At 40.1% G+C, this 23,301-nt stretch overlaps 1 protein-coding gene across 1 annotated transcript in view; it reads left to right on the top strand.

The window, feature by feature from the left end:
- LOC106672953 (ataxin-1-like) overlaps positions 1 to 23,301 on the top strand; it is a 54,199-nt gene that overhangs the window by 16,078 nt on the left and 14,820 nt on the right. The window contains exons 2-3 of the mRNA XM_014404810.2: positions 4,462 to 4,519; positions 8,831 to 9,376. Coding sequence (XP_014260296.1) covers positions 4,508 to 4,519; positions 8,831 to 9,376 — 558 coding nt within the window. The 5' untranslated portion in view covers positions 4,462 to 4,507. The remainder of the gene's footprint in view (positions 1 to 4,461; positions 4,520 to 8,830; positions 9,377 to 23,301) is intronic.

The following is a 23,301-nucleotide window of genomic DNA, read 5'->3' as shown; positions in this document are numbered from 1 at the left end:
GATATGAGATGTCGAACCATCAGATATTACGACAATTTGGATTAGGGTTTATAAAGATTAGAAACAGTTGTGAATAGTTAGCCAAGCACGATGATAGACTTAGTGATTGTTCAGAATGGCTACATGCAAGGTTTCACGATAGTTTGATGGAGGGATGGTTCTCGATGGTCATAGGCCGGTAATCGCTGAGATTTTATGTCAGTTGAAGTAAGGTATGGTTAAGTATAGTTAGTTACCACTAGATATCACGATATTTTGAACTAGGGCATTGAAGGTTAGATAAAGTTAGAGATGGTTAAGTCCAGTCAGTAATAGTTTAGCACCACATCTGTCGACAGTTAGGATTAGAGATGGTTTAGGATGGTCAATGATTGTTAAAGATGTTTGAGCAGCAGATATCACTATTTTTTAGGGATGGGGTGAAGGATTAGAAGTGGTTAAACGCCAGATTTCCCAATAGTTTGGAATATGAACTGGCAGGAATGATAAAACATCAGATATCTCTATACTTTGGGTTGGTGTAGTGAGGTTGACGATGATGAATAGTTAGTGATGGTTAAGCTCCAAATTTAACTTACGTTTGGGGCAGGAATGGTCTGAGATGTTTCAGCATCAGATATCAATATAACAATTCCTTGTATCTATATTCATCATCATCAAGGTTATATAGAGATGCCTAGACACCAAATATCATGGAGTTTTATAAATAATTGTTGACGGTCAAATGCCAAATGTCAACAAAGATTGTTAGGTAGGTGTCACATGATTTGACCATAATTATGGTTAGAGGTGGTTAAGCACCAGATGTCAAGAGAGTTTTGTTTGGTAGATTAGCAATATTTTTGAATAGTTAATCATGATGGTGCCTTAGAGATGTCTACACATGAGAGCTCACGAATGTTTGGGTGAGGGAGGGTTCCGGATGTTATAGGTTGTTTTTCGCCAGATTTTATGTCAGTTAGAGTTGGAAATATAATGATCATAATTAGGCACCAGATTTGAATATAGTCTTGGTTGGGGAAGGTTAGAGATAAGGTGCCAGTTATAGATGGGTAAAGATAGCTAGTTACATTTAGGTACCAGGTCTGACGATTGTTTAGGTTAGAGAAGGTAAAAGATAGTTAACCATGGTTAAACAATAGATTCGATGATGGTTCTTGATGGTTGAACACCAGACTTCGCGAAGGTTCGTGGCAGGGATGGTTCCTGATGGTTATAGGTTGTTATTCGTCAGATTTTATGTCAGTTATATTTGGAGAATTTAATAATTATAATTAGGCACGAGATTTGACGTTAGTGAAGGCTAGAGATAAGGTTTGGGGCAGAGATGGTTCGAGATGTTTATAGATGGTTAATCGCTAAATTTTACGCCAGTTTAAGTTGGAGATGGTTAAGGATAGCTAGTTACCATTTAGGCACCAAGTTTGACGATAGTTTACGTTGAGAAGGTAGTTAATTATATATCGTTAGCCAAGGTTAAACAATAGATTCGATGATGGTTGTTGTTTAGGTAGTGATAGTTGAACACCATACTTTACGAAGATTTTGGGCAGGGATGGTTCCCGTTGGTTATGCGTTAATATTCTCCAAGAGTTTGAGATATAATAATTATAATTAGGCACCAAATTTGAATATAGTCTAGGTTAGGGAAGGTTAGAGATAGTTAGCCACGGTTAACCCATAAAGGCGATGATGGTTCACGAAAGAGATATCGCTTATTTTCAGGATTGTGCATCCCACGAGTGTTTTCTTGGTCTACTGTATTTTTCGACAGTTTAAAGCTAGAATTTCACAACAAAAGTTGGTGTAATAAGTGCCTTCTTCCACGTCTGTCATAAAAAGCTGTATTTTGTATAAATATGACTTAGTGTAATAGAACTTTCTAGTCGATTAGGTCTGGTGCTAGCAGTCAGCTTGAGCTAATTGATTAAAACTCGTCAGATTTATCTATACCGGGTTTACTTAAAACCGATAATATTGTATAAAAGGCCGGTCCTTATGCGAGAGAAGGTCGGTTTCTGCAACAGTTGACATTTAGGAAATGTACCAACAACCGGCCTGCGAAGAACGCCCATGGTGCCCGTCCCACGGTTAAAATCTGTGGGAATTGCGACAAAAACCGCGGACTTGGCCGTGTAGGACTTTTGCCCCGGGTTCAGTTTAAATATTTACAATCTCCGATCGGTTTTTGAGAGGTGTCTGCCACAATGGGCGTCCCCCAGTCGCTTCGATGGGCTTGGGCAAGAGACGCCCACGCAGCACCGCAGGTACGACAGCTGTCGTTTCGGTCAGCATGACGTCAAAACCAGAGGGCTCACCTTACAACGATTATAATCCAGATGTAACACCCAGTTATAAACAATTTTTTGTTTGTTTTACAATTCTGAACGAGTTTCCAGGCCGAACGAGGCGGTAGGTTTTCGGCTCTTTTATAAATTACGCCTGTACGTCTGTTGAAATTTTGAGAAATTAGAACGCAAAAGTAAAAACAAAATGAGTGAAAAAACAACAGAGTACGACAGTGGAGTAGATTGGAGGTAGTGAAAGGAAAGGTAGAGAGTGAGTTCTTAGTAAGTGGGCGAGAAAAACGTAAACGATTGTAAGTTGATCTAAACTGAAGAGTCAAAACGAGAAAAATCAATAGTTCAAAACCAGAAAACGCGTAATCTGAATTAAATTAGATATTGTGTAGCATCATATTTGAGGAAAGCTTGGGACTTAAGTGGATAGTGGTTGTTAGAGACGGCAGATTTGACTAAGGTCAGATAAAGATGGTTTGGAAGAGTTAGTGATGGCTAAGTACCAAATTTCACGAAATTTTGTGTCAGGTTAAAGATGGTTAAATCTCAACATTGACGATGATGAACAGTGCTCATTGAGCTCCAGATTTAACTCACGTCATGGGCAGGAATGGTCTGAGATTTTTCAGCATCAGGTATTACTATAATTTGGGTTAATTTGTCCAGTTTTCGTGTCTGTTTTGGTTTAGGTATGGTTAAGGATGGTTAAATGCCACTCATTGACGATGATGAATAGCACTTTGTGATGGTTAAGCTCCAAATTTATCTTACGTTTGGGGCTGGAATGGTCTGAGATGTCATCAGATATCACGTTCATTTGGGTTAGTTTGTCCAGTTTTCATGACTGCTTTAGTTGAGGTATGGTTAAAGATGGGTAAATGCAAGATAATGACGATAACGAACAGTAATCAGAGATGGTTAAGCTCCAGATTTAACTCACGTTTGTGGCAGGAATGGTCTGAGATGTCGTACGATAATTTGGGTTAAGGTTTTCAAAGGTTAGAAATAGTTGGGAATAGTTAGCCTAGCACGATATAGTTTGATGCAGGTATGGTTCTCGATGGTCATTGGCCGGTAATCGGCGAGATGCTATGTCAGTTAGAGTTAGGGAAGGGGACGGATAGTTACCTTTAGGTAACCACCAGATATCACGATATTTTGAACTAGGATATTCATGTTTAAAGATAGAGTTAGAGATAGTTAAGCGTGATAGTTTATCTGCAGATTTGTCGATTTGTAGTTAGAGTTGGCAATGGTTAGGCAAGGCTACTCGCAAGATTAGCCCTAACCATCCCTAACCATAGTGATAGGTACCAACCAGATATCACGTTATTTCGAGCTAGACTAGTAATGGTTAGATAGAGATGATTAAGTGTGATAGTTTATCCCCAGATTTGTCGATTTGTAGTTAGAGTTGGTAATAGTTAGGAAAGGCTACTCGCATGATTTCACGAAAGTGTGAGACAGATATGTATAGACATGGTTATGGGGATTTGTAATGATTAAGTACCAGACTTAACGAAGGTTTTGTATTGTCAAGCATCAGATATATGGTAAAGACTAGTAAAGTGATAGTTTAGCACCAGATTTGACGATGTATAGTTAGAGATGGAGATAGTTAGGGATTTTAGGGATGACTACTCGCAAGATTTCACGAAAGTTTGGGACAGATATGGTTAGAGATGGTCATCCGGAGTTAGTGATGATTGAGTACCAGACTATCGGCAGAAAAACGTCCCCAAACTCATAAAACCTGGTTATAGTGTATATAAATATGGCGGGTGCGTGTAGAACAGATGGTGCAATGTTAAAATCATCATTCTAATGGAATTTGCTGCAACAATTGCTCGTTTTTTAATTATTTACGATAATTAAGCCCAATAAATCTCGGTTGATTAAGAGTCTTTTTTATAAATCCTTAATTACATTTTAAATATTGAATTATTTAGAGGGTTTTTTCTATTTAGAAGAGGCCTTTTTTGTAAGAGAAACCCGTTCACCCGGGAGGCAGCTTTGCGTTTTAACCAGCTGCCATAAAGATCTAGAAGCTCTTAGGGGTTATCACTTAAGTGCACGGCTCGTTAAGTGCCCTTTCCACAGATAAGCCGGGGCTAATTTTTCCAAAATACAAAAACAAAACAAAAATCTTTTCTTTTTCCAGGTCACCTCGCGGACTATGAGAGCTGGGTGAAGGGGCCACAGCACCTATGTTAGTTCAGGTAATTTTTTAAAAACTTTTCGCGTCAAATCGGGAGGAAAGATTTCAAAAGGGATTACCTTAGGGATTATTGTTTAGAAAAAATATAATGTAAAAATGTATCAGGCGGTTAAAAGATAATCCAGGGAGATGTCAATGTCAGAAAAGCGGAAATATTCCACGTGGGGGATCCGGCACGATTTTCCCATCCTCCGGGTCGTTTTCCACGTCAAATCCGCCTACCGCAGTCGGACCCGGTGGAAAAAACACGCTCAAATCCTCTCAGGATTGAGAAAATTGCAGATTCTTTTCCATCCCCCCCCGCGCAGCTTTTTCTTTATCCTTGAACGTGGGCTGTTTCTATGAGCTTTTGTTGCCGGGCTGCGCTTATGTAACTCTCGTCGAACGTAAATGGAAATTAAGTGGGAGTGGCAATTAGTGGTGGTTTATTTAATACAAAACGGGGGAGGGGGATTATTCAATGGACCCGGTTCTTTTGACAAACCGTGCAAAACTCACATGCACAACACATCTGCGTTCGTTTCTCAAATGTTTCATCAATGTCATAACCCGACAACACCAAGCCTCGAATCTGTACAGAATGTGATAATCGATTTCTTATCTTAACCTTTAGTTCACAACTGGACATCGGAAAATAACAGAAAGCTAATTATAAACGTGCATTTTAGGTCGTTTTTCAGAGTATAACTGAATAACAACACAAGTTTGTCCGTTTCGTGGATTCAGGGTATTCTCCATTCTGCATTTCAATTAAAGATAGTTATACATCAGGATCCACGAAGATTTCTGGTAAGTAATGGTCATAGTTGATTAGAAAAGTTAGTGATGGTTAGAGAAGGCTACTCGCAAGATTTCTTGAAAAGTATGGAACAGGGATGGTTGGAGATGGTAATGGGGTTAGTAATGATTAAGTACTAGCGCCTTGACGAAGGTTTTGTATTGTTAAGCATCAGATATCATGATCTATCGAGCTAGGCTGGTGATGGTTAGATAGAGATAGAGATGGTTAAGACTAGTCAGTGATAGTTTAGCACCAGATTTGACAATGTGCAGTTATAGTTGGTAATGGCTAGTGATGACTAAGCCCTAGACTTGATTTCTGTTAGAGCTCGAGATGGTATAACTCCAGATTGGACGTTTATTAAGGATATTACATATAATTCAGCACCAGATTTGACTTTGGTAAAAGCTAGTTAGTGATGGTTAATCCCTAGATTTGATTTCGGTTAGAGCGCGAGGTGGTTAAGCATCAGATTTGAAGTTGGTTAATGATATTTAGTTAAGTTAAGCACCAGATCTGACTTTGGTTAAGGATAGTTAAACACAAAATTTGACTTTGGTTAGAGCTCGAGATGGTAAAGCACCAGATTGGACGTTTGTTAAGAATATATAGTTATAGTTAAGCACCAGATTGGATTTCGGTTAGAGCTCGAGGTGGTTAAGCATCAGATTTGATGTTGGTTAAGGATATTTAGTTAAGTTAAGCACCAGATCTGACTTTGGTTAAGGATAGTTAAACACAAAATTTGACTTTGGTTAGAGCTCGAGATGGTAAAGCACCAGATTGGACGTTTGTTAAGGATGTTTAGTTATAGTTAATAAGCATCAGATTACAGACCACAACGAATGTCAAGAAAGTTTTTTGTTAGATATGTTTAAATATGGATATAGACTCTCTCTCTCTCTCTCTCTTACACATACAACACACACACACACACACACACACACACACACACACACACACACACACACACACACCAGATTCCACAAAGATTTTGGTGATATGTATGTATACAGCTGTGAATGGATGATGATGGTTAAGTACCGAATATCGTTATTGGTTAGGTTACAAAACCGTACATGTATCACGAAAGATATTTAAACCTCAGACTTCACAACTGTTTGGGTTAGGGAATATTATAAATTGTTAAAAACCAAATATCCCAAATGTTTTGATTAGGGATGTCTAAACATGGTTATGAATAGATAGCGCGAAAAAAAGGGCCAGGTGCGACGGTGGGAATCGAACCCACGACCGCGGGGTCTACGAGCCGAGATAGAATAAAATAAATTAGAGATAGTTAAACACCAAATTTCGGGTAGATTTGAGGGATAGTTGGGAGCTATCAATGGTTAGATAAGTTGTGCACTAGATATGACGATACGGTTAGAAATGGTTAAGGATAGTCAGTGGTGGTTATGCTATATATTCACGTTGGTTGCTTTATATACGGTTAGGAATGGTTAAACTGCTAATATCACGAATGTTTGGTATGGACGATTAGAGATAATTAAGCACCTGATTCAACTGGTTTATGATTGTGATGGTCATTTTGCACAGTGGATATTACGATAGTTTATGTTAAGTTAGGGATGGTTAAAGTTAGTTAATCACTAGCTAGTAGGGTCAATATTATGTGTAGGTGAGTCGGTATTTATGCAGGTACAATTAGACACGCCGATGACAGAAGATCTCGAAATCTAATACACCTGACCTAGATGATTTCAAAAGACCAAACTACCTGTTTATACGATCGCAGTCCTAATGACGTACTAATTAAGCACAGAAAAAAATGGAGGAGGAAGTGTTTTTTCTGTATAGAAAGTATTTTTTGTATCACAGCTATACGAGAGCAATTCATCGTCACAGCTCTCAAGTCCCGGGATATAAGCAGGGCGAGGCAAGAGATTTTCAACCCCGCCACCTTCACACTTTGTTTTGCGTAACGTCGATTTTATTTCTCTGTCACAATCAAAAGTGTGTACCATAGGTTTTTTGATGTTTCACAAGATAACACAGCCTTGAAATAACCTGGTAATTTTTTACTTTTGTGTTTGTATCAAGAAGTCATTTTTTTATATATGTGTGATTACAATTTTTTTAAATAAATTTCATGTTTTTCTCTTTCTTCTGTGTTTATTAGATTATTAGAAATGTACTGAATCGGAAAATCTCTTTAGATTTCATTATTTTTGGAGTCCTCATGTGTGGAGGTATTGTGGTTCCGCGTGATCGCGCTATGTTTCAATTACTTATTTAATTTTCCTTTTGAAACTCTTGAGTTGAGAATGTTTTGGAATTGTTTGGAGCCTGGGCCAGACCAGGCGGACGACGAGGGCAAAAGGAAAACAATTCGCGACCATCTGCTGGAAAATGTCCCCCTTGCTGTTTTTCCAGGAACGGCCATTCGACATAAACGCGTTTTATCCTACTTGACGAGTTTCAAAATTCAAATTTTCGACGGGAAAATCTTCCCGGATCGAACGTCAACCGGGACAGCACGTATCCGATAAGCAGTTTGCAAAGTTAAGCAGACGAAGTGCGTCCTAGCCCGAATCAGAGGAGCCTTGACAGCAGCTGAGCACGTGTTTGCTTGTGTAGGCACTTGCTGACTGACCCCCCACGCCGTGACCATTCGGGAAAAGTTTACCGAGAAGGCCTATCAGGGACTTGGCCGTCTATGGAAAACGTTCGGGTCAACATTTCCTAAATAAAGCCCAAGCTCTTTAAAGAAATCATCGGTTGACACTTTTGATATCGGGCCTCGCATGGTTCAATAAGAAAAATGCACAATTATTTAAATAAAAGAAACTGAAACGTTTCGATAAATAGGGGAAAATGGGTCGGACCGGTTAAAAAACGTCGAGTCAAGGAATTAGGTCTGCAAATTGTTCCAAATTGTCCTGGGATTGTCGCTTGACAGAAATTTATTTTAAAAATCTACACTTCGAAATGATATAGATAAATTATCTGTTAGTTTGTTCCTGTCTGGCCATCATGGTCCGTTTGGTTTTGCAATTTTGACTTTCGATCTTGAACAATTATAACACTTAACCTTCAATCCAAAGGATCTTTTATCAAAATGGGAAACCTGAAAACGCTTTAGGGATTCTAAGATTGAACCTCGCCTTATGAGCATGCTCATGCCTCAATATGACGTTCCCTGACGATTGTTAATATTCACATGCCGTCGTTAGAACGTAAGAAGAAAATCGATTGAAGCTACCGTGCAATGGGAGGCGGGTGTTCGCGTGCAGACGTACACGACCATTAGCTCTCGTGGGATCGAAGGTCAGGCTGGCTGCATTCCTGCAGAGCCGCAACAGGCCGCGGAGTATTCGCTTTCGTACGTGGTGCAGTCTATGAAGGCGGGCTGGGGGGATCGATGTCGACCTTTTACGTCCGCGGTTTACTAATCCATCCGTCGACGGTTTGTTTTTCCTCTGCCTAATATTTAAATTGAAGGGAAAGTGAATAGAGTAAAATTTTGAATGTTGTACAGTTTCTTAAGGAGTGGTTATTTTGTTGTAGGATGCGATGATGAGGTCAGGTGGAGGAGGAGTGCTGGAAGGAAGCAGAGGTCCCATTTCCTTTCCGCACCACCCCATTTACCCCCCGGGTCCGGAATTCCTCCGACCTTTGCCGCCCCGTTACAGGCCGCCCCCGCTGCCTCCGACGAGGCTCAAAGAGGACGAAGATACGACCAATTTCCCATACAGGGTTTATCCTTACCCGTACCCGTATCCTTACCTGTACCCCCTGGTCCGACCTCTCGACTACCCTTCTTACGCCTCGCCGCCGCAGTCGCCGCTCGTCAGGAAGTCCCGGCCGAAGGAGAAGCGTGCCCTTCGCAGGTCGAGGGCAGACCCCTCGGCCGGCTTCGCCCGGGGATCCCTCATCCGTCTCGCATCCGGGGAACTCCGCCGGGTCGAGGAAATGCGGACCGAAGACTTCATCTCATCGGCGGACGCCAGCCCGGCCCTCAGGCTCGACCCGAGCACGGTCGTACGGATAGATTCCTCGCCTGAAGCCACCTCCGCAGTCCTCACCCTCAGCTACGGCCAAGACCGTACACAGGTATGTTCTTTCCATTTTCTTACCCTTCAGTACGCCATTTCTCTCGGTTTTTATTTATGTCTAGATTTAGACCATGTATTATGCCTAACAATAATTTCGTCTAATAATCTAAACCAAAATTTTTGTGCGGGATCGGCTGAAATATTATCAAATATGTGTATTGGTTTAATCGGGAAGAAATCAATCATTTTATAATATGCTCCTTTGGATGGGTTGATTCGATGGTTATCAATCGTGTTATAACCTGTTCCTTTGGATAGATTTGATTCGATCGTTATCAATCGTGTTATAACCTGTTCCTTTGGATAGATCCGATTCGATCGTTATCAATCGTGTTATAACCTGTTCCTTTCGATAGATTTGATTCGATCGTTATCAATCGTGTTATAACCTGTTCCTTTCGATAGATTTGATTCGATCGTTATCAATCGTGTTATAATCTGTTCCTTTGGAAGGGTTTGATTTGTTCGTTATCAATCGTGTTATAACCTGTTCTTTTGGATAGATTTGATTCGATCGTTATCAATCGTGTTATAACTTGTTCCTTTGGATAGATTTGATTCGATCGTTATCAATCGTGTTATAACCTATTCCGATTTGATTCGACCGTTATCAATCGTTTTATAATATGTTCCTTTTGATAGGTTTGATTCGACCGTTATCAGTCCCGTTATAATTTTTTTTTATTCGATAAGACTTATAGGTCTTTAAACATGATTGATTAGTACTTTTTTTTACCGATTCAGTTCATACAGGTCATCATGCCACATACTCCTTAGTTTGATTGACCTGAAGACATGTGTATTTTCTGTGTATTAAGAAGTACGTGTGTATTAACTGCACTTTCTTTACATTCTTTATCTCGTTTTTCTCCGCTTTTTATGACGAAAAACGTTTTTTTGAACCACGAAATAATTTCTGATCTTTGATCTACCCCATGAAAAAAAGCTTGTTTAATCTCAATTAGTTGTTCGGTTAATTCTTTTTGTGAAATATTTAGCACATCCAAGACACCGCCGTTGAATAAAGCGAATTAGAATGAAAACGCGACATCTCGTTAAATGTTGATCAAAGGAAACTGCTTTCTTCTCTAATTATAAGACTAGTTAGATAGAGGCGAGATTCATTAAAAAAAGAAAAAATGTATTGCTGCTAGGATTAAAAACTACTTGTACTACTATTTAAAAAAAAAGGTAATTAATTGTGTACTTTGTGAAAACATGCTATTATATACTTGGTCACGCGGTGTAATAACATAGTCGAAGGACTCTCAGGTATTTACTAGGAGTTTTTTCCCCTAAAATCTGATAACCTTAACGGTCTGTTTTGGGCTTACCCACAGAAAGGGAGAAAATGTGAAAGGGGCGGGTTAACGGTTTGAGCGGTGTTTTATTTCGATTCGCTTAATAGCTTTTATAATCATAACTTGATTTAATACGTGTCTAAATCATGTCCCTTTAACCCTTTTGTTTCCACAACTTAATAATATCAAAGTTCTTTAAACAAGGATCCAATTGGCGACAGTCCAGTGATATCGGTTTCAATAAGCCAGAGGCCTTTTTGAAAATTAACCCACCCGCCAATCGTTAAAAAGGCCAATTTGGAAAACGGCCAGTCGAAGAAGACGACGGACCCGAGAGAGAAAACGCCTGTCACGCACGTTTTCGAAATTAATCAGGACACGTGCCTCTCGAGGCTCGTAAGAAAATCCTCAGGGGCCGAGATCTCTTTCGAGCCTCCTTCAAGCCTTTGGGCTCGAGGGCCGTCAAATTGGACGAGATTTTCATCCCAAGTGCATTTCCTCAAAGCTCAGAAGTTTCATTTTTAGAAAGATCCCAATATTAGAGACCCGGTTGCCCCAGCTGTCGATACAGTTTACTCTTGGACGTAAATAACAATCGACGGCTTCTAAACATAGCTTAGATACATTGCGTTTAAATTTGACTTAAAGGAACAAATTCGAAGTACGAGGAAAGTTGTGGTCAACACTCAGAAAGGGAAGGCGGAGAGAAAGAAGATACAGATCCTGTAAATAAATGGATCTGAATAGGATCTGAATAGGATCTGAATAGGATCTGTTCGAGCCAAGAAAGAAAGAGTGTGAGTTACTGAGCAATGACTGAGAAACATTTTTTGTCTGTGCAGAGATTGGTCTTCTTGACGATGGAAGATATATGAGAATCGGACTAGTTCTTTTTACTGAATTGGATCGTTCATAGGTCAGAGTCGTTTAAGGGTTCTCACCCTTGAATCGATATGTACAAAGTACCAGAATGTTTAACAGTCCTCAACGTTGAATTAGATCTAACATTGGTCCAGGTCGTTTAAAGGTCCTGTGTGCTGAATCGGATCGTTCATTGGTCAGAGTCGTTTAAAGGCTCTGGGTACTGTAACGAATAGATCATAGGTCATAGTCGTTTAAGGGTTCTGGGCGCTGTATTGGATAGTTCATACGTCAGAGATGTTTAAAGGTTCTGGTAGCTGAATTGGATCGTTCGTAAGTCCAGGTCGTTTAAAAAATCTATATACTGAATCTGATAGTTCATAGGTAAAAGTCATTGTTGGTTTCTGGGTGTTGTAACGGATAGATTTATAGGTCAGAGACGTTTAAGGGTTCTGGGCGCTGTATCGGATAGTTCATACGTCAGAGATATTTAAATGTTCTGGTAGCTGAATTGGATCGTTCGTAAGTCCAGGTTGTTTAACAGATCTGTATACTGAGTCTGATAGTTCATAGATCAGAGTCATTTTAGGGTTCTGGGTGCTCTAACGGATAGATTTATAGGTCAGAGTCATTTTAGCGTTCTGGGTGCTGTAACGGATAGATTTGTAGGTTAGAGTCGTGTAAGGGTTCTGGGTACTGTAACAGATAGGTCATAGGTCAGAGTCGTTTAAGGTTTATGGGCGCTGTAACGGATAGATATAGGTCAGAGTCGTTTAAGGGTTCTGTATGCTGAATCGGATTGTTCGTAAGTCCAGGTCGTTTAACAGATCTGTATACTGAATCTGACAGTTCATAGGTCAGGGTCATTTTAGGGTTCTGGGTGCTGTAACGGATAGATTTGTAGGTCAGAGTCGTTTAAGTGTTTTGTGTGCTGTAACGGATCGTTCGTAGGTCAGACTCGTTTAAGGGTTCTCACCGGTGAATCGATATGTACAAAGATCCAGGAAGGTTAACAGTCGTTGAATTAGATCGTACATTGGTCTAGGTCGTTAAATGTTCCTGTGTACTGAATCGGATCGTTCGTAGGTCAGAGTCGTCTAAGGTTTCTGGGTATGTAATTGGATCGTTGATAGGTCAGAATCGTTTAATGGTTGTGTATGTTGAATCGGATCGTTCGTAGGTCAGAATCGTTTAAGGGTTCTGTATGTTGAATCGGAACGTTCAAGGGTCGTCGTTTAAGGGTTTTGGGTATTCGGATCGTTCGTAGGTCAGAGTCGTTTAAGGGTTCTCACAACACAAAACCATGGAATGTCCTGAACTTCTAATTAGACCGTATATTAGTCCAGGTCTTTTAAAGGTCCTGGGTGCTGAATTGGATCGTTCATAGGTCAGAGTCGTTTAAAGGTACTAGGTTCGAATCTGATCTTCGTAGGTCCAAGTCGTTCATATGTTCTGTTAGGTGAATCCGATCGTTTATAATTGAGACTGATTAAAGGAAGCGTTTGGTTGAATCGGGTTATTTTATCGTTCAAAGGTTATGTCTAGAATTTTCAAAACCGACGAGGATTGTTTCATATATATTTATTACGTAATAATAATTTTTATTATAAAGAGAGAGTGTTAGATAGGAAAGGTGGGACAGTGCCAGATAGAAAGATACATAGAACGAGAAAGAGTGAGAGGAGTTAGCATGCTTACGACTCGTTCTTAGTAATGTCCTGAAAACAATTTATCACTTTACATTTTTAGAGATCACAAGGATTCTCTCTGACACCAGTTGGGAGACCCTGGATGGAAATACACGCCTCAGATTAAACGTCATCAATCACACAGTCTCTCCGTTTGCAATTTTCTCTCACAATTATTTTTAAGGAGAGTTCGGATTGATACATTTTCTTCAGGGGGAAGTTTGTCCGTCCTTGGTTGTTTTTTTTCTCTTTTTCCTTTTGGAATCTTTAAACGAGGTGGTCGTCACCGCGGGCCCATCCATCACGTAGAACATTGCGAGTATCGTCCTGACCTTTCCGTTTCCAATGTTCATACCTGGTTGGCAATTATCCTGCCAAGTTAGACGACAAACATGTCGAGGCGAATATTGTTTTAATCTCCCCCTCCCCTCAAATAAGGAGAAAAAGTAGAGAAAAATCTTCCTTATAGTCCATATAGTCTTACAGTCCATGGAGCGTCCGACTGACTTCTTCTCGGCCACAGGCTTGACCTAACCCGGAGAAATGTGATAATAGGCTAATCGGCTGCCTTCTTCCTAGATGAGTTTGACTCAGGTCCAAGACCCGGCATCGAGATACACAATGGGTTTAAATAGCTGGCCGTTATCCACTCCATACCCTGAAACTCCTCTTTCTGCGTTCCTGGACACACTTCTTTCGCTAGTTTTCGACGCGGATCAATCGTGGGGGAACACCCTTGGTGGATAATCTGTTCGAACCGCCAAATCCGATTGTTACAGCACTATACAGCTACACGGTCTAAGGTAGAATATGAAAAAGCAAGAAGGTAAAACCCAGAGTTCTTTTCCACTTTTGTGTGGTGTTTTCGGAGACTGATTGTTTGAACAGATGCAGTCCTGGCTGTCACCACTACTCGACACTCCTTCCGCCTTTCAAACAACAGCCAAAAATCGTGCACCGCGCTTTCGAAGCTGTGGCTGAACCTGCTCAAATCAGACTTGACGTGTTCGCTCAACCACTTGGAAAGTGCCAACAGAAGTAAACAAGTATACTCTGGCCTAATCGAAGCCCTCCACGTTTTTTTTAATGAAAGTTCACGACAGCTAAAGCTTCACTTGAAAGAAGGAGGGGCATTTATGTGTGTGCAATGATGGACGTCTTGATGATAGAGTAAATGATATTAAGTGAGTCGTTGAAGGTTCTGTATGCTGAATCATTTTGTTCATAGATCAGAGTGATTAATGGTTTTGGGTGCTGAACGGGATAGTTCATAATTCAAAGAATCTGAAGGTGATACTTCTTCAGAGGTCAGAATCGTTTAAGGGTTCTAGGTGTTAAATCGAATAGTCCATATTCAGAATCGTTTAAGGGCTCTGGGTTGTATGGGATCATTTGTAAGTCAGAGAGGTTTAAAGGTTTTGGGTATTGTAACGTATAGACCATAGGTCAGAGTCGTTTAAGGGTTCTGGGTGTTGTATCGGATAGTTCATACGTCAGAAACATTTAAAGGTCCTGGTAGCTGAATTGGATCGTTCGTAAGTCCAGGTCGTTTAATAGATCTGTATACTTAGTCTGATAGTTCATAGGTCAGAGTCGTTTAAGGGTTTTGGGTGCTGTATCGGATAGTTCATACGTCAGAAACATTTAAAGGTTCTGGGGCTGTAACGGATAGATAATAGCTCAGAGTCATTTAAGGGTTCTGGGGTCTGAATCGTATCGTTCAAAGTTCAGTGTCGTTTAAGGGTCCTGGAGCTGTAACGGATAGATAACAGGTCAGAGTCGTTTAAGGTTTCTGGGGCTGTAACGGATAGATAATAGGTCAGAGTCGTTTAAGAGTTCTGGTTTCAGAATCGTATCGTTCATAGGTCAGAGTCGTTTAAGGGTTCTGGGTCTGAACCGGATCTTTATTCGTCAGAACCATTAAAGAGCTCTCAGTGTTGATCGGATCTTTGGATCGTTCAGCGCTTCTACCTTTATTTAAACTTAAGAAAATTATTTATACCGTACATAACTATTATGTAATAATAAATTTTATTATAAAGAGAGAGAGAAAGACAGACTGAGTGAGAGCATGGAAGGAAAGAGATATTATTTGTCTATTCAGTGATTGACGTCATGATGATGCAGGATGTAAGATCCTTGACGCTATATTTTCTTCCATTTCCTCTGGACCTTTTCATGTTTTGTATTTTCTCTGACATTGTGAATATGGCGGAATGTTGTTGGAAGTTTGGCCTAGGTGGTTCACTACGGTCACATTTTGATCTCCGTTACAAAATCCCATCATCGGTGTGCCATTTTTTTTCTCTCGCCCGAATAGTAAAGCACCTTCCTTCTTCTATGTTTTTTTTTTACACCAGGGGTTGGATCGGACCGCCAACGGCTGGAGGAATGCGAGGAAGGGAGTGGCGTGCGGTACCGCGGGGTCGAAGCCCCCGGCTCGGGTGGGGACGCGGCCGCCGTAGTACTACCAAGGACGGAGCCTTCCAAGGTCAGAAACTCAGCCAGAGAAAGGGAGAAAGACTTCTTTCTCCAGGAGGGACTCCATTTCGGGGTCATCGGGCCCCTGGGACGATGGGTCCGTACGGCTTCGACGAGGCAAGCTACGAACAGGAATAAAACGCCTTGGCCACGTCAGACCAAGAGAATCTAATTCCGACCTATGAACAAGTGGTGAAGTCATATATTTTTTCTAATTGTCCTTTTTATGAGACTAGTCATAGTCTTCTAAGAACGTTACTGAGCTCGAATATCATCGGGTCAGCTTAGAACCTGATATCGTTTTGTTCAGAAAAATCGGTTGAAACTTTCCTGCAGGAACGGTCCTGGCGAGCTTCGATGTCCGATGAACCGGCCCGGTCGGACAAAGCGGATTCTACGGAAGCGCCGCGCTCGGCAGGAAATCAGGAAAACCGGAAAAAGTCCCTGAAAGGGGCGGAAACGACGTTTTTCAGGCCCGGATCTTTCAATCGTGCCCGGCGTGCAATAAAAAAATAAAAAACCTGTAAAGCAAATTGGGCTTAGTCTTGTTCTGGTAAATAGCCTTTCTCCCATCAGCAAAGGGCATCTTCTTACAATAATCCAGTCAGAGAAAACTATAAAAGAAAATCCATCTTAGGAGCCAGTCCATCTGCAAGCTAACTGCCGCTTTATTGTCATTCTGCAGATATATTTTTTTTAAACATGATCTTATCTTACAATAATTTTGTAATCTCTCATTCCGAGACAACAGTTACGCAATAATAACAAAATTGTTATTATAATATATTATCTTTGGGCCTGGTTAATTAATTTCAACGAGAAATTAGAAAAAACCGTAATTTATTTAATAAATTCTTAAAATAACAATCGAGATTGTACAATCTTCAGGTTAACGATTGTTAGACGTGTTCCTATTTTTATATTTTAATCTTTTATTTTGAAATTTTCTCTTGGACTTAAGACTATCATTGACGACATGTAGGTTACGAAGAATAAATCTTCCTCGTGCTGCACTATGCTGTTCCATAGTCCGTAGACGTTCATTTGATAACACCTCACATGAATCCATTGATGCAGCAACGAAGACGGGCATGGTCCCTTCGAATCGTAACCGGATAATTTCACTGTGACTGTTGTGTCGACCTTGGTTCTATTCTGTTGGTCTCCGGAACACAAGGTAATGATCAAGTGGACAGGCGGGGGCATTCGTATAGCGGCGTTAGAGGTGAAATTCTTGGATCGTCGCAAGACGCACTAGAGCGAAAGCAATTGCCAAGTATGTCTTAATTGATCAAGAACGAAAGTTAGAGGTTCGAAGGCGATCAGATACCGCCCTAGTTCTAACCATAAACGATGTCAGCCAGCGATCCGCCGATGAAGCTTTTGGGTTCCGGGGGAAGTATGGTTGCAAAGCTGAAACTTAAAGGAATTGACGGAAGGGCACCACCAGAAGTGGAGCCTGCGGCTTAATTTGACTCAACACGGGAAACCTCACCAGGTCAGGACATTGGAATGATTGACAGATTGATAGCTCTTTCTTGATTCAGTGGGTAGTGGTGCATGGCCGTTCTTAGTTGGTGGATCGATTTGTCTGGTTAATTCCGATAACGAACGAGACTCTAGCCTATTAACTAGACGCGTTTGGTATCGAATCTACCGGCGAACAATATTCTTCTTAAGGGGACAAGCGGCTTTTAGCCGCACGAGATGGAGCAATAACAGGTCTGTGATGCCCTTAGATGTCCTGGGCCGCACGCGCGCTACGCTGAAGGAATCCCCTTCGCGGTCCGGGTACCCCGCTGAACCCCTTCGTGCTGCGAATTGGGGCTTGCAATTGTTCCCCATGAACGAGGAATTCCCAGTAAGCGCGAGTCATAAGCTCGCGTTGATTACGTCCCTACCCTTTGTACACACCGCCCGTCGCTAATACCGATTGAATGATTTAGTGAGGTCTTCGGACTGGCGGTAAGCCCAACCGACCTGGTCGGTTTTATCGAACGCTGGAAAGACGATGATAACTTCATCATTTAGAGGAAGTAAAAGTCGTAACAAGGTTTCCGTAGGTGAACCTGCGGAAGGATCAGTAACGAGCAGTACGCTTTATCCGGCAGAATAAACGCGGGACTCTCTCAAGAGAACGAAATCAGAGCCCGGCAGCGGCGGCCGCGGACCGAGGCAACGGGGTCGAACTCTACCAGGAGCATCGGATTCTGGTCACGAAATCTCGCATTGACCGCGAAGATAGTATGTAGATCCAGGCCGTCCGAGAAAAACGTAGAGAACGCCGTTGTCCCGTCCGTCCGATCGTTCGGGCATTAGATAAAGAAAGAAATGAGCGAAAGACCAAAAGACAAACCCTCTTCCATAAAAAGTGGAAAGAGGGTAAGAAGTGCCGGACCAGGAGCATCCGGGCACGTTTGTAACACGTTACAGACGATAAATAGAAGCTTAATTGGGTACAATAATACCATAAAGGGATTCCCCAAGGCGGTGTGCTATCGCCACTTGTTCTTGTTGGTTGTTGATAACCAAATTACAAAGCTAAAAAGGCTAGGATCTTTCCTGTGGCAGAATCAGTTACAGTTTCAGACGTCGAATTGGATCGTTCATAGGTCAGAGTCGTTCAATGATTTGGGTTCTGAATCGGAGAATCGGATGGAGTCTTTTACAGGTTCTGGTAGCTGAATTGGATTGTTCATAGGTCAGAGTCGTTTAATGGTTCTGGGTGCCTAATCGAATTGTTCATAGGTCATTGGATATTGAATAGGATCGTTCACAGGTAAGATTAGTTTCAACGTTACGGGTTGGAAATCAGATTGTCCATAGGGCTGTATTTCAAGCATCTGGGTGCTGAAACGGATAGTAGTTCATAGAGTCGTTTAAAGGTTCTGGGAGCTGAATAGGTCGATTATAGATTTGAGACTGTTTTTCATAGATTTTGGGAGCTGAATCGGATTGTTCATAGGTCAGAGACGTTTAAGGGTTCTGGTTGCTGTATCGGATAGTTAATACGTCAGGGACGTTTAAGGGTTCTGGGTGCTTTAACCGAGAGATCATAGGACAGAGTCGTTTAAAGTTTCTGGTAGCTGAATTGGACCGTTTGTAAATCCAGGTCGTTTAACAGCTCTGTGTGCTTAATCGGATAGTTCAAAGGTCAGAATCGTTTAAGGTCTGTGTTGTATGCTATCATTTTTAGGTTAGAGTGGTTTAAAGGTTCTGGCTACTGTAACGGATGGATCATAGGTCAGAGTCGTTTAAGGGTTCTGGGTACGGTAACGGATAGATCATAGGTCAGAGTCGTTTAAGGGTTCTGATAGCTAAATTGGAACGTTCGTAAGCTCAGGTCGTTTAACAACTCTATAGGCTTAATCAGATCAGTGAAGGGGCTTTGGGTGCTGTATCGGATAATTCGTAGGAATGTCGTTTAAAGGTTCTGAGAGCTGAATCGGATTCTATAGGATGGATCCTGAGTTAACGTCGTTTAACAGATCTGTGTGCTAGATCGGATAGTTCATACGTCAGAGACGTTTAAGGGTTCTGGGTGCTTTAACCGAGAGGTCAAAGGTCAGAGTCGTTTAAAGAGCTCTGTGTGCTTAATCGGCTAGTTCAAAGGTCAGAATCGTTTAAGGTCTGTGTGTTGTATGCGATCATTTTTAGGTTAGAGTGGTTTAAAGGTTCTGATAGCTAAATTGGAACGTTCGTAAGCCCAGGTCGTTTAACAACTCTGTAGGCTTGATCAATATCAGTGTAGGGGTTTTGGGTGCTGTATCGGATAATTCGTAGGTTAATGTCGTTTAAAGGTTCTGAGAGCTGAATCGGATTCTATAGGATGGATCCTGAGATAACGTCGTTTACAGATCTGTGTGCTGGATCGGATAGTTCATATGTCAGAGACGTTTAATAGTTCTGGATTTTGAATCGGATCGTTTATTCATCAGTCGTTTAAGAATTTTGGGTGTTGAATTGGACCGTTCGTAAATCCAGGTTGTTCACCATTTCTGTGTGCTTAATCGGATAGGTCAAAGTCGTTTAAGGATCTGTGTGCTTAATGGGATCGTTCGTACATCCAGGTTTTGGGATATTTAATCAGCAAGTGTTCAGGAGAGTAAAAACGCTCTGCTACAATTTGACAACGAAAGCTGGGTTTTTTGGTCTAATATTTTCCCCAAAATAGAACAATAATGTGATGTAATTTGAACAAGCTAAAAGCTTGTAATTTGTTTAGCTGGTAAGTTTCGCTAGAAAGGAACTCCTTTCCATTTCTGTGGGGAATCGTGTTTATTTTCGTAAGGTCTTTTATGTAGATTTTTCCATAGACGGAAAGCAAAATCAGAAAATATATTATACCCGATTTGTCACTTTGTTAATACACGCGAGCTGTGATGATGATGTCTATGATAAGTTTTTGTAAATACTATAAATCAAAATATTTTAAATTTACTGTCGGATTTCTGAGGTCTGGCAGGTGAAAGGCAGCTTCGGCTTTTATTATTCTGAATGCCTTCTACGATCACGGGTAAATCCAAGGATATTAAAAGTCTTCGTGACGAAAATCCCAGCCGCCTCGCCTCGGAAAATACGTACGTCGTATCCGGCTCGAGTACGTACGAGTACTACAGGCCACACGTGAATGGAGGGCGCGAGGGGTTGGAATGAATGAGGGATGATTCTTTGAATGGGGTAGCCTCAACAACCCCCGGCACCCCCTCCATTCATGGTGCGAGATCAATACACTGGGCCGCTCCCGGTCACACCCCCAGTCAAAATTTAAGTTGGACGTAACATTGCGACGAATTTGTCAATAAAGTAGAAAAAAAACATGTCATTTCACCTAATAGGTGAACAATGCTGCATCTTTCCTTTTATTCATCCAATTTTTGATTAAAAAAAAACCCGAACTTATAAACCTTCAGGTTTAATTCTGGATATTAAATTCAAATTTGAAAATTTTCCACAAGTCGCGTGAAGGATCCGGGAACCGGCCTGAGAGACATGGTAATGAACCTAGTGCCGGTTGAACTTTTCCCTGGCGTGACTCAGTCACCTTAACGCCCTGAGTATGCTGGGCTTCCGTACAACGAACCGGCATTAAATTATTCGCCCAGATTATTTACGACCGGGTGAAAAACGCGTTTGAACCGATATTTTACCGAATGTCCTATTTGAAACCATTATTTACCCTTAGAACTTTCATCACGTGACTGAGACTCAAAAAGTCCAAATATATACTCTTTGACTGAAACATTCTTAGATTTTTAAAAACATCGACCCAAGAAATAAAAGCTCTTTGAAGCATCTATTTTAATTTTTACAAAAGCTCTTGGAAGCCCGTGTTCTCCAAATACTTCTGTACTTTTGACCCTGACGGAAAAAAACATTTTTCTTTTTTAAATACTCAAACAACGAATTTGGCCCATTTTCGTGAAATTTTCCAGTTCTAGAACATGTTTTTAGCTGCTTCTAACTTCCTAGTAGAAATTTCAAACGAGAGCTCCTCTTAGAAAATAATCTCCCATTTCCATTTTTCAAAACCCTGTTTCTAGCTGAGAACTTATGAGGACCATAAACTGTTTTTTAAATTTAACAAAGCTTTCAGAGCCAAAAATTTCAGTTCTAAATTCTGATGAAGCACCATAAATGATTTTTTTTTAATCTTGAAGGCAATTTTTATTTTAATAAAAATTCCAATCGAAAAAAGCACTTAGAAGCTCTGCTTAAGAACCCTATCTCCACAAAGTTTTTATTTTTAAATACTCAATTTTGGGCTCCTTATAGATTAGAATCTCCCTGGACAAGTTTGCGTTTTAATTTGATAGGAAAAAAAAAACAATTTGGCACATTTTCCAGTTTGAGAGCTTTTAGGTGCTTTTGTCTTCCTAGTACAAAGTTCAGAGAGAACTCCTTAGAAAAATAATCTCCTATTTCAATTTTTACAAAGCTCCTTGATTGCTTCTGTTCTCCTGATAGAAATTTCAGCTGTGTGCTCCTTATACACCCCCTTTTAATTAATTTTTAAAAAACTCAAGGAGGCTCCTGTTGCTGGTTGTATACAATACATGTACAGTTGTAGATACAAATAAATGAAGTAAAAAAAAAATTTTTTTTACAAAGCTCCTTGAATGCTTCTCTTCTCTTGATAGAAATTTCAGTTTTGAGCTCCTTATACACCCTTTTAATAGAATTGGCCCTATTGGACAAACAAAAATAATGAATTTGATGCATTTTCGTAGGATTTTCCAATTCGAGAGGCTTTAGATGCACATGTTTTCCTAGTAAAAATTTCTGAAAATCTCGTTTTAAATGTAACAAAAAGATTGAAATTTTCGACATAGTGAGCTTTTAGCGCTAGTGTCATCTTGATAGAAATTTCAACTGAGAATTCCTTATGGACGGTAAACTCATATTTCAAGTTAAAAAAGCTCTTAGAGGCTCCTGTCCTCATGATACAAAATTCTTCCTCCAGCTCTTTGTGAAACTCTCCCTGTCTTAATTTTAAAAAAGAAAATAATTAAAAAATCTCTTGCATGCATCCTCCTACCAGATAGAAATTTCAGCTGAGACCTTCTTGTGAAAAATAAATAATAAAATAATAGTAAATAATAATAAAAAATACTGTAAATCTGCTGTTTCAATTTAAAAGTGCTCCTGTTCTTCCAAAAGAAATTACAGCTAGAACTTCTTGTGGATTATAATCTTCTATTTTCATTTTTTTTTTAATCTCTTGGAAATAGCTGTGCTCCTGACAGGAATTTAGCTGAGAACTTCTTGTGTACTGTAAATTTGCTGTTTCAATTTAAAAGAGCTCCTGTTCTATCAATAGAAATTACAGCTAGAACTTCTTTCGGACTATAATCTTCTATTTTAATTTTTTTTAAATCTCTTGGAAGTAACTGTGCTCCTGATAGCAATTTCATCTGATTGCTTCTTTTGGGCTATATCTTCGATTTCAATTAAAAAAATATAAAAAAAACTTTTGGAAGTAACTGTGCTCCTGATAGGTATTTAGCTGAGAACTTCTTGTTAACTGTAAATCTGCTATTTCAATTTTAAATAATAGAGAAAAAACTCTGGGGAGTAACTGTACTCCTGATAGGTATTTAGCTGAGAACTTCTTGTGAATTGTAAATCTGCTATTTCAATTTAAAAGTGCTCCTGTTCTTTCAATAGAAATTACAGCTAGAATTCTTTTCGGACTCTATTCTTCTATTTTATTTCTTTTGTTTTTAATCTCATGGAAGTAGCTATGCTCTTGATAGGAATTTCAGCTGACAACCTCTTGTGGATTATTACAATCTTCTATTTTAATTTTTTTTAAATCTCTTGGAAGTAACTGTGCTCTTGATAGTAATTTCAGCTGAGCACTTCCTGTGTACGTAAATCTGCTGTTTCAATTTAAAAGTGCTCCCGTTCTTCCAATAGAAATTTCAGCTACGAACTTCTTGTGGACTATAATCTTCTATTTTAATTAAAAATAAATAAATAACAATCTTGGAAATAACTGTGCTTCTGATAGGAATTTTAGCTGAGAGCTTCTTTTGGGCTATATCTTCAATTTCAATTTAAAGAAATAGAGAAAAAACTCTGGGCAGTAA

Source organism: Cimex lectularius, unplaced genomic scaffold, assembly GCF_000648675.2.
Source record: "Cimex lectularius strain Harlan isolate CLEC.00 unplaced genomic scaffold, Clec_2.1 scaffold203, whole genome shotgun sequence".
NCBI lineage: Eukaryota > Metazoa > Arthropoda > Insecta > Hemiptera > Cimicidae > Cimex > Cimex lectularius.
The sequence above is the reverse complement of the archived record's forward strand: the minus strand, read 5'-3'. Positions and strand labels throughout refer to the sequence as shown.